The 12,314-nt window shown below is 39.9% G+C and overlaps 1 protein-coding gene across 2 annotated transcripts in view; it reads left to right on the top strand.

Moving 5' to 3' along the window:
- Positions 1–3,189: 3,189 nt before the first annotated feature.
- Positions 3,190–12,314, top strand: part of LOC119494118 (ecto-NOX disulfide-thiol exchanger 2-like) — a 200,831-nt gene continuing 191,706 nt past the window's right edge. For both annotated transcript variants that reach the window (XM_037779745.1, XM_037779747.1), the window contains exon 1: positions 3,190–3,377. In XM_037779745.1, coding sequence (XP_037635673.1) covers positions 3,356–3,377 — 22 coding nt within the window. In that variant the 5' untranslated portion in view covers positions 3,190–3,355. The remainder of the gene's footprint in view (positions 3,378–12,314) is intronic.

The following is a 12,314-nucleotide window of genomic DNA, read 5'->3' on the forward strand; positions in this document are numbered from 1 at the left end:
ATGCGGGATACACCGCAGAAACTAGGCCGACAGACGTTCACTTACGGCCCCAAACTGTTGTGTCAGGGCCTTAGAAGAGGAAATTAGCAAATTAAGTCAGTTACCTGGGTAAATTTCTTAATAAAGGTGGTAACCTCTTATGTGCATTTTGTAATCTGCAAATTTCAAGTGCTCTCGATCAGCTTTTTGAAGCGATTCTGAGCAACAAGGTCTGCTAGTGGATCTAAACATAAAATTTACAAATATGAAAAGGTCAAACAAGTTATAAATACTGCTTAGAAAAGCAGAAGCCCTATTCTTATTTTATGTTGCCCTTTATGCACTGTGTATATCGCACTAAAAGGCAAAATCTATTTCAAGCTAGACTGTCCAAAGGCAGGTGATGAATGACTTTCTATTTCCATAATAAAATAAGTTAGAGCTTTGACTTTTAATGTATTCATACATTAGTCTTTTTTTTTTTACTTTAATGCATTTCATTTGCAGTGACATATAATCAGACCGGCTCTTAACATATATTTCCCATATCCAGAAAATGGCTGTGCAGATTGAGAAATCAACATCGGTGCTCGGTGAACAGCGTATGCCTCATTTATTTCTGCAATTACGTCAGAGTTGTTTAAAAATCGATGCTGAGAACACTTTGCTGGGCATGATGGATGCTCCGTGTGCCTAATTCTTTTCCACTTTAGGATATGTCTGACGTTCTGTTTATCTCTGATGACCTTTTTTTTCTAGTTCCAGTGTGAAGGGGCAGTAATTCAAAATCATTTTTCACAGAGTCATTGGTGTCAACTGAGAAATGCAGAAAATCACCTCGGAACAAAACACTGTTTCAGACAGGGTAAAGAGAAAACTGTTGCCCAAATATTTATCTAACTTTTCACTTTGAAAGGCTTTTAAATTATTTCACCCACCCTGCAGCGTTTGTAAATGGATTGTAATTTGGCAGGACACAATATCAACCAACGCAACCACTTCGCTGCCTTCAGAAATACAACAATCACCCCCGCCAAAAACATCTTTGATAGGAGAATACTTGTCAAACTAAATTGCTGTTCCTTTCTTGCTGCTGTTTTGGTGATGGAAGAATCCACAAAAAGCTTCTCCCATGACAAAACTGATGTGGTGCAGAATGGCCACGAGCAAATATACAGTACACGAAACGGGCCGCGGAGGGCAGATGATGTTAAACTAACTTGGAAGGAGATAACTCGTCTGGTTAATATGTGTTGCTCAGGTGCTCGGAGAACTGCTTCCCAGTGTAGGAAACGGCTCAGTGGTAGTAGGCAGCGAGCCAGCCAGGCGTTGGTGGTGAAGCACAGGGACAGTTTGGGTGCACAAGGAGCACTTCCACCAGCCAGAATCTGACTCCTCTGGAGGATGAGACCACCTTCACAGTGCACATGTTAATCATGTAAAAGAAAAATGTTGCTCTTGTTCTGCTCTGCTCCTGCATGCATTTCTCCTCAATTTAAGAGTGGGTAAACTTCAAGAGGAGACACCAATATAAAAGAAGGGAACACATACAATATTCATCCAATGAAAATGCTGTTTTCATGGCCCCCATTCTGTATGTGTAGTCACAAAAATAGATGCCTGCATCTCCTCCAATCTTGGTCTGATCTAGGTTAAGGAGTGCTAATGAGGACATAGACAAACAACCCAGTTATCCACTGCTGTGGCATATTCCATTTGGACAACATCACACCCTGAGGAAACACAGTAAATATTGAATTTTTCATAACGCTTAACTGATAACTTAGCTTAGATATTTAAAGCACTCTGTGATTTCATTTTATTACATTTTTTTTCTTAAAGTAGTCATAAAGTAGGCCTGCTTCTTAAAGGTACAGTGTGTAGGATTTGGCGGAACCCCTCCGCTCACTCCTCCCTTTCCAAGATTAACGTCAGCCGCCTCGTACAAAACCCTGGTAACGCCTTTCTCCTCGTTCAGAGGCGATCCTTATCATCATAACACTATTCAACAGAAGTCAGAAGGCGGCTGGCGATACCATGGTTTTGCACTCTGTGGCTCACGTTACCACAGTTTCACAAGCGTGTCGGAGAACTACGCTGACCTTCAGGTAACATAAAAACATGAAAGTGTCTCTCTAGAGCCAGTGTTTGGTTTGTCCATTCTGGGCTACTGTAGAAACATGGCGGAGCAACACGAAGAGGACACGCTCCCTATGTAGATATGAAGGACTCATTCTAAGCTAACGAAAACACAACGATTCTCAGTTTCAGGTGATTATACACTAATGAAAAGATAGTTATGAATATTACTGTTTATTCCATCTCTGCTTATAGATCCCCCGAATGTAACACACTGTTCCTTTAAGAAATACGATATTGTTTTTAGCCATAGTGTAAAAATCCTTACTCAAATCCACTTACTGGCTTTTTCAGGAGCTTTCAGACACATTTGCTACGGCAACTGAGCATGCTCCATCCTGAGGAAGACTGTGTCTGAAAGCTCTGGAAAAAGCTAGTGAGTTGACCTTGAGTTGAGACTTTTATCGTGAAACTCTTTTTCCCAAAGTCATGAATGAACTTTTACGCTCAAACGCAGTGTTTCATACCTGCTGGAGGTGCTGTGTGAACATTAATGTAGTCTTTGAAATTAAGATCATTTTAATAAATGGGTTTTTGCAGTTCAAATTTTGTCCTGCAAATAAAAGTGTCAAATTTTGTGAATTGTGTTTATTTACTGCTGCTGTGACTGGTTTTGGTCTGGTGTTCACAGACAGGTGGTGTTGTCCATTTTCTGCTGTTCATTCAGTCTCTCAATTTTGGTCATTGTATTCATAAAAGCCTATCAAGTGTGAAGAACTGCACTCTGCAAGTCACTTCACACACCATGCTACATTGCACCCATGGGGAATATTTACATCCACTAGCTACCATTTGTAACACAGGAACACAAGGTGAACCTGCCTTCAAATTAAAAGCACAGTCTATTTAATGATGAGAGAAAAGTCAGGTCTGGTGTACAAAGCGGCACTGTAGTTATTAAAAGATTCATATCTGTTATTTGACACTTAAAAATCTAATTAAATGTGTTGTAATACGAAAAAAAAGAGCACCTGAGTGTCAAGCTGTGATTTATTTTGAAAGTAGTAACCGGATGTTCCTTTAATTGGTTTTGCAGCTTGACTCTCAGTATCATCTTTATTAGCAGTTTGCAGCGTGCTGAGACTGTGAGGCAGGTGATAACCGTTCACCGTTGGCTGGCAGGCACACGGTACCGTACTCTTCACTCTACAGCCAAGAAACCCCCGGACCTCACGGATTAATACCCGACTGAGAGACTTTGTCTTCTGCAGGACTGTTTAATCTGCGACAGAGGACCATGTTTCTCCTGCAGTACACAGGTAGGCTGGTCCAACTCACCCCACAGCATCACACACACACACACACACATATACAGGATAACTTAGAGTTACAGAAAATGTATTAAAAGTGTGTCATTATCCAGTAAAATGCTTACTTTAGACTTTGTCACATTTTAATGTATTTCCCCCCCCTTATGATGCAATATGCAATATTATTATGTATATTATAATGCATAACATGTTTGTCCTGCAGTACGCAGGTAGGCTGCTCTAACTCACCTCACAGCATCACACACAGACACTCATATAGGCTAATTTATAGTTACTTTTTTTTTTATATATGCAATTTACAGTTCTTAATTGCAATAGTTTATAAATCAATTTTTTAAGTAGATGAGCTTATAGACAAACTCATTAAGTACACTAGAGAAAACAACCTCAACATTCAAAATTGTGCGTGTGAAACAAGCCATTAGGATTTCTGTCCATTTGTGATGTCACAAATCTACAATATTTAGACCATTACACGGTTTTAAACATAAACATTCTAAATGTGTCCCAGTTTATTTCCTGTTGCGGTGTATGTGAATGACATCAGCTGACAGGAAGTAAACATGGACCCAAACTGTTGCCTAGCAACACAATTCTATTGCAATTCCATTGAAATGTACTAAAACGGAGTGTTTCAGACAGAGGGTAAATACAGGTATATTCAAGCAGACAGTATGAGGAAAACTAAGGTTATTTTAAACATTAAAACATGTAAACATGTTCTAGTAGAAACCCAAAATACAAGTATGAACCTGAAAATGAGCATGATATGTCCCCTTTAATAAATCCCGTACCCTGAGTTAGATGTTTCTCCGTTGAAGACCATGTTTAAACTTGCTCAATCATATGTTAAAAAGTTTCCATCCCTCTAAAAACTTGATTACAGGATTAGTTTACTTCGGCTCGTAATGAAATTCATGTTGCTCATTTGACTTTATAATGTCGTTTATCCCCTTTTAACATCCTGTGAGCTATGGGGGAACTTGGAGGAAGTGTGAACTGTTGATAAATCATTTGATTTGGCTTGGATAGGTATGAATTAAGTTAACTTTATCAGACTCTCCAGCAACTAATCTGATAAGTGTGTATGGCTGAGGGCTAGTGTTTGCCAGATCTTGCGAGAGAAACAAGCAACCAGGTTTATAGAAACAAGCCCCAAAGAAGCAACTCTCCCCCCAACAAAAAAAGCCTCAAACAGGCGACTTAACCTACCTACCACAAATATGAGAGAGGCGGCCACTTGCTCACTTCGTATATATATGTATTAATTAGGGCTGTCAGTCGATTAAAATATTTAATCGCAAACTAATCAATTCAATTTTGTTCAAAACGTACCCTGAAGGGAGATTTGTCAAATATTTAATACTCTTATCAACATGGGAAATATGCAGGGCAAATATGCTTGCTTTATGTAAATGAATGTATATATTTATTATTGGAAATCAATTAACAACACAAAATGATGACAAATATTGTCCAGAAACCCTCACAGGTACTGTATTTAGCATAAAAGAAACGCGGTGCAAAAAACGCAACTCGCGACAACCAATATTTCTAAGCAACTTATCAGAAAAACAAGCCCAAGTTGCTTATAATAAGCAGACTTGGCAACTCTGGCTGAGGGATCCCAAACTTTCCCTTTTTTGGGTACTCCAATTTTGCAAAAACCCGTATAAGAGAATTTCCAGTATATTTTCAGAGTACTAAACTGGTTATCTTTAACTAGGTAGTAGTGGACACTGAGATATATTTCTTTCGGTGGAAGAACACTGTTGGCCTCCAGAGCACACTTTGAAAAAACTACTGAACTCAGCCTTGATATGCTTGCTGGATTAAAGCCATCTAGGGTTTTAAGTGGAGTGCTGCTGACTTTGTATTTTCTTTTGCATTTATTTCCTAATTTCTTTGTGATCCTTTAACTGTAGTAAGATAAAACAGTTAACTGCAGCCGCTGAGCGATTGGGGGATCATACAATCCAAAAGCCTCCCACCAACAGGCTTACAGTACTCAGCTTTATCCAAACACTTTGTTCACAGTTTTAGCTGCTCCAGTTTATTTAGCTGTGATTTATTTACTCCCAGTCTAATGATGGATAAGTGTTCATAATTTGATGATTATTTCCCCCAGTAACTAGCCAGCCAAGTGTGAGAATATGCAAGCAAACCTTTTCTGAGGGAGAAACTCTGTGCACACAGCTGGGCAGTTCAGACAATCATATGACTTTCAAATGTGAAGCTCTCGCCACTCATGGGCTAACCTAACTAAACGTGTCTTTTTGTTGTGCGTTTTCTCCGTCTGCCAAAGTGCCGGATGGCCTGACGATTTCACCCGCCACTGCCAAATACAGTATTTACCAGCATTTGGCGTGTGGCAGAAGCTAATTTGAGACCCTGGTATTAAGTCAGGATATCTCTGCCTCTACTGTTATTATTTTTCGATGATGCCTCTCTTGCACATCGTCCAACTTTTTAGAGGTACAATACTACATTGGTGAAGTAGCTGTTTAATTATTTAGTCCATAAAAAAGCAGTTCACAAGCCCATGGTTGTCAGAACCCAAAGATATTCACTATATTATCAAACAAGGAAAAGAAACAAGTGTTCAAGTCTTGGAAGCAGTGATTTATTTGGACATATTTCAAATTATTATTATTTTTCTTTAGATTGACCACAAGATAAATTGAGTAAATCAATTTAGCTCCATTCAGAATTTAAAATAAATGCTGAATACATTAAAGCTATGTCGCTAAGTTTAACTCCAGCGCTGTCATCGGTTCGCAACAGGAAAAAGCAGTTAAAGTGATTTCTAAAACCGACGCGTTATGTTAATGTTTCCTGACTCCTCCAGCGATGGAACAAAGTCTTCCCCAGTCTCAAGAATGTGATGGGCGACATCTTGCATCCATCACTATAAGTGGAGGCTGAGTGGCCTCAGGAGCAACCATGGTTGAGTTAAGGTCTATCATTCCCTGTGACAGCCATTTACCTCCACCCTGCACCGATCCTCTCCCTGATCAATGAGCAGGACATTGTTGGATTGCCTTCAGCGGGGAGGGGCTGTCACAGAGGGGCGAGAGAAATACAGGGAGATAGAGAGAGAGATAGAGAGAGAGAGAGAGAGAGATAGAGAGACAGAGAATCGGCTGGATATCTACTTTGTTTTGCTTTTGCGGTGGCCCCAGGATAACTGTGCTAGTAGAGCTAAATTAAAGCACAATGAATGCAGAGTGAATGCAGAGTGAGATATTGTAGAGTGTGGAGAGATTTGTCAGCTTTGGAAAAAATCTCCCTTTTAAATGAGGAATCGTAAGCTCAGTTTTGCTAACAATTCAGCAGTAAGTATGCGTCTAGTAAAAAGAAATGGCTATGGGGAAGAGAGGCAGCATAATGAAATGTGAAAATATGAGTCAGAGATAAAGGAAGCTCCCCTTCTGTGAGTACCGCTGGCAATATCACTGTTTGGGAATGGAGGATTCAGGAGGGTACGCTGCTGAAAGGCAGAGATGCTCAGCTCTAGTAAACTGGTTATGGATCTTTCAGCAGGCCCAGGAAGACGCAGAGTCTCCTGGCTGTTTAACTCCTCAGCTGGGTTTCTGTAGCTTTGAGTTGCTCTTCATGTCTTTTTGTGGTCCAGTCTGTGAGGAGATGTGCGAACTGGTGCTGTTATCAAGAGCCAAAGGGTGAAGCTAAATAAATTATGCTTCCAGTCATTCCCAAAGACTGGGTCGGGACCCACAGGTGGGTCGCAGAAGATTTTATTTGGGTCGGCAAATAAATTTGCTGAATTTCTTCCATCGTCTTTTATGATTCTGCGGTACACTTTTGAGCCACATGAGGGAGCCTGAATGTCCATATCGTTCTGATAATTGTAGCCTATCTACAACATTGAATCTAATATGAAAGGCCAGCATACAATGTCTTTGTTTTACTGATGAAAGGAAAAAAAGAGTGCCTGCATTTATTTGATTTATCTAACGTATCTCTTCGACATGGCTGGGTTACCTATTCAAGATAAAGGTGATGCGGAAATGGTGGTAAAAATCAGGAACGTTCATTTACGCACAAATCAGATTTAGAGACTATTATGAATTGGGTTGCGATGGTTTGTCATTTTTAAAAAGGAATCCATCGGTACCAACCATGTCATACTAGCTTGTCGTGAAGGAGGCTAAATAAGGCTCCAAATTTACGCTAAATTTTGATGAGGGAAAAACTGTCATGGCCATTTTCATAGGGGCCCCTTGACATCTGACCTCATGATATGTGAATGAAAATGGGTTTATTGGGTACCCACGAGTCTCCCCTTTACAGACATGCCCACTTTATGATAATCACATGCAGTTTTGGGGCAAGTCATAGTCAAGTCAGCACACTGACACACTGACAGCTGTTGTTGCCTGTTGGGCTTGAGTTTGCCATGTTATGATTGATCTCTAGTTTGATTTCCAATGCGTTTCTGATAAGCCACACCTTGGTTTAGCTTTGTCACTGTTGAGCTGGTATAAAGATGTGTACCAAGATAAACCTAGTGCTAAAGTCACTTTTTGAATGGCTAATAGTGCTGCTGATTGAAGATATGTCACTGTAAACAGAGGTCAAACAAATGGTCTCACTTTCAGCCCTCACACAATCTGAGATGACCGAATTTCAGCTGACTAAAATAATCAGACAAAAAGCTGTCAATTCTGTGGGCCTTTAATCAAGATATCTGAATGTTCTCTTTCTGAATGCTCTATTCATAATCACTGATGGTGAAATAGAATAAGGAGATTACAGGTTTCATTGAGTTACCCACACATGATGGGACTGTGCAGATCTCTGGCCTGATTTTCTGCGTAATAAGCTGAAATCACCTGAATGTGTGGTGTATGGTCAGCATATGTAGAGCTGTTGCTTTTCTGTTCATTCCTATTACTTAAAGTGTGACTCACCTTAACTCTCTTTCACTGAGTCTGACTCTGCACGAAGTAACTCCCGCCTCAACTCTTGGTGGGATTTCCCCTCAAGGCAGAGGGTAATTATTTAAAGCCGAATCTGAGGAATATCTCAGAACTAAAAAGACTTATGAAGAAAGCAGAGCCTTCAAATTTGGTTCTCCAGGATACATTTTCATAATGCATAATATACATGTGAAGGCAGCATTGATAAATGCAGTTTGAACCCTTTTTGTATCTAATTAAAGGCAGGCGTCTCTTTTGAGCAGGCAACCTGACAAGGAGCTTAAGTGAATCCCCGCACAGCTCTTCTTATCTTGTTGAGTCTTAGTTTCAGAAAGGCAACAATGGGAGCCGTATTCCTGTGACATTGTCCTCATTTAAATGTGCCTTCCTGCAAAATCAGGTGAAAGAAATCATGTTTATTTTGGTCGAGGCAGTAAAGCATGTTCACGGCTTGTTTGGCACTAAATGAGTTTGTAATTTTCACTCTGCCCCTCTTGTATTTGAGCACCTCATGCACGTCTGATGTACTGTTGTTAAACCCACAAAAGCAATTGTTTGGAAAATTGTTTTTTTCCCCCTTGTTTCCCTTGTAGGGCGGTGTAAGAAACGTCCTTGTTACAGTGAGAGAGACGCTTTTACATCAGAATTTGGTGCATAATGGTTCTTTTCCACAATTGCTACCACTGCAGTGGACAGCTGTGCTATTGAGCGCTGTCATTGTGCATTCACACTGCTGGCAACTTTGTTGATGGGTTGCTCTTTCCTGGCTGAATGTGGGCGGTGTGAGAGGCTTTGATTGCATCTGTGTCGTGGTCTCATGTAGCTGCAAAGTTTTGAACAAGTACTGTACATCCTGTTTCCCCTGGTTTCACTTAACTCTTCGTGGTAACATTGTGCAATAGGTCAGTGGTTCCCAACCTGGGGTTCGGGCCCCTCTTAGGGGGGTACCAAAGATCACATCTGCTTTGAGCTTTTCTTAGATACAAGTGGGGGTGGGGGGGGGGCTTTGAGGAAAATAGGTTGAGAACCACTGTATAGATAATGGTGCTAATTAGATTGGAAATGAATGCTCAATTACTGATGGAGGCAAATTGGCAACCGTTCCCTAGTCATTGTTTTTAACACCTGTATTTTTGCAGTCTAGAAATAACTGGCTAGCAGAAAAGCTTTGAAGGGCTGTAATCAACTTCATAAAAAAAAGTCACCACAGAAGGGAAGCGAGGAAGCGCAGACATCTGCTGATTGCAGACACGTGTTGAAAGGTTAGCAGGGGACACCATTTCTGGGCTAACACGCTGAGTTTGGTTTGTGAGCTCTGTCGAGTCATATGAAGGCATGCTAACTGGCACCGTGACAAAGTCTCAATATTTAGCTAATTATAGTGAATGAATGCAGCTTTTTTACTTTGCATGTAACTAGTTGAGCAGGTGGAAGCCTCTTTTTTTTTTTTTTTGCCTGTCATCTGAAGCCTTTTTAGAGATGCCATGAAAAATAATAACACTTTTATATTTCACCAATTGTCACACTCTCCCAGTGGAAATTAGATGCAAATATGGAGACACTGGAGTAAATTGAAGTAGTATATTATGCTGCAGCAATTGCTGTTGTGAAGTGTGATTTGACAGTCCTTTGGAGCATCGATAATGGCAGAATAGTTTTTATTTGGACAAACTGGGAATTCTTCAGCTCCCCAGAAATTGGAAATGTCCTCTTTCATAGAGTGGTAAGTTATTCACCAAAACAACTGAATAAGTAAGGGTGAATAATGAAAGCAATAATGAAAAGTGAAATATTCAGATGAATAGCTCTGAGGGGCCATACAATACAACAACAGTTGTTGCTACGCCAGTTCATTATATCTTATATAATTAGAGAAAACACTACATGGGTGGAATTGTAAATGTTTAGATTAATTCCCACTGGCGGTCTTCATGCTGTTTTATACTTCCATGTACTTCCACATTACATTAAGTGACCAGTAAAATATAATCCCCTATAGTACACTATAATGCTATGAAACATGGTCATTTTTAATTGTCTACACCCTGGCTGTTGATTCAACTCTATAGTCATTTTGATGCGGTAGCGGACTGCATCATAATAAAAGATGTATGCAGCATTTACAGCAGAGCAAAGATATTATAACGACCTTAAAGTAGGGCTGTCAATCGATTAAAATATTTTATCGCGATTAATTGCATGATTGTCCATAGTTAATCATGATTAATCGCACATTTTTTTTGTTCAAAATGTACCTTAAAGGGAGATTTGTCAAGTATTTAATTCTCTTATCAACATGGGAGCGGGAAAATATGTTGCTTTATGCAAATGTATGTATGTATGTATTATTTGAAATCAATTAACAACACAAAACAATGACAAATATTGTCCAGAAACCCTCACAGGTACTGCATTTAGCATAAAAAATATGCTAAAATCATAACATGGCAAACCGCAGCCCAACAGGCAACAACAGCTGTCAGTGTGTCAGTGTGCTGACTTGACTATGACTTGTCCCCAAACTGCATGTTATTATCATAAAGTGGGCATGTCTGTAAAGGGGAGACTCGTGGGTACCCATAGAACCCATTTACATTCACATATCTGGAGGTCAGAGGTCAAGGTCAACCTAAAAATTGAAAGTTGTGTTAATGCGTTAAAGAAATTGGTGTCATTAATACAAATTTGCAATAACGCCTTATTATCGTGTTAACTCTGACAGCCTTACCTTAAAGACAATGTAATTCATTCATTCATTCAATCTTCATTTAATCTCGATAGATCATTGAGGAGCTCTCATTTACAGTGATGTCGAGAATATACAGCACATATTAAATACAAAAAAAGTAAATCAATTAAACAATTTAAAAGCAGTTAAAAAGCAACTGCAAACTGGGGTGATGCAGTTCAGCACAACAAAACCACAAACTACAGCCTCACAAAGTACCATGAGAGTAGATCAGCACCTTTGACACTGTCAGAAGCATTTTGCTCAGTGTATTTCATCATCAGACTCTTCTTAATCACAAAGCCAGTATAGAAACCCTGAGGAAATTACAAAGATTGAAAGAGAAATTGCACATCTTCATCACTTAGCTTAATGTTTTTGACGTCTTTTAAAGTACGAGTATGTAAGATGTCCTGGCAGTTTCACCACTCTTTCAGCCTAGTGTCATACTCATTGTCTTTCATTTAAATCTAACTATAAAGCAAGGAATCTCTGTCTGTATGTAGGTACAGTATGTCCTTTGCATTGCCAGTTTGTTGTAAAACTGTTGAAGTGTAAGACGTGAAAATACATAATTAGAAAGACTACACACCCACAAGTCGCGGGGGGCAGGGTTTATACTACAAAAAGTCATATCTCATGAGTGCTTTGTGCTATTGCAACCACATTTTGGTGGACGTGTAGATATGATATCTGAGTGACCATGACAAATTTGGTGCCATTTGGCCAATAGGTGGCGCCGTAGCAGCATCATCATCATCTTACTATAAATCAAGAACTCTCTGTCTGTAACGTGACGCTGCCACCATTTGTGATCTGCGTGCGAGCATCCCCTCCCAAAACGCTTTTGTGAAACCAGCCCCAGATAATCAGGCTACACGTCTTGCTTCAGTGAATGAATGTTTTGGTAGCTTTGTTATCCTCTGATATCCGTGTGTGAATATCTTTTTTGTGTCTGGCAGATTGTTCTTGTTGGCTGGCCTTGTCTTGCAGGTGAGACATTCAGCACATAAGTGGGATTTTTTTTTTTTTTACCAGTAACAGAATCAGTTTATTTGAAGCGCCGTGTGAAGGATTGTGTGGTTGAACATAGTGAGTGTCAGCAGAATCGGCACAAACTTGGCAGCCTCGAGGTGTTTTTGGATCAGCTCTGGCGCTCTCTGGGGCTCCTCCACCTGATTGATGTAGCTGTTTGTTCCTAATCACTTCAGAGATAAAGTACCATGCGAGAAACGTTGAAATTGGAACTAAGGACTC

The sequence above is a fragment of the Sebastes umbrosus genome, chromosome 9 (genome assembly GCF_015220745.1).
Source record: "Sebastes umbrosus isolate fSebUmb1 chromosome 9, fSebUmb1.pri, whole genome shotgun sequence".
Classification (NCBI taxonomy): Eukaryota; Metazoa; Chordata; class Actinopteri; order Perciformes; family Sebastidae; genus Sebastes; species Sebastes umbrosus.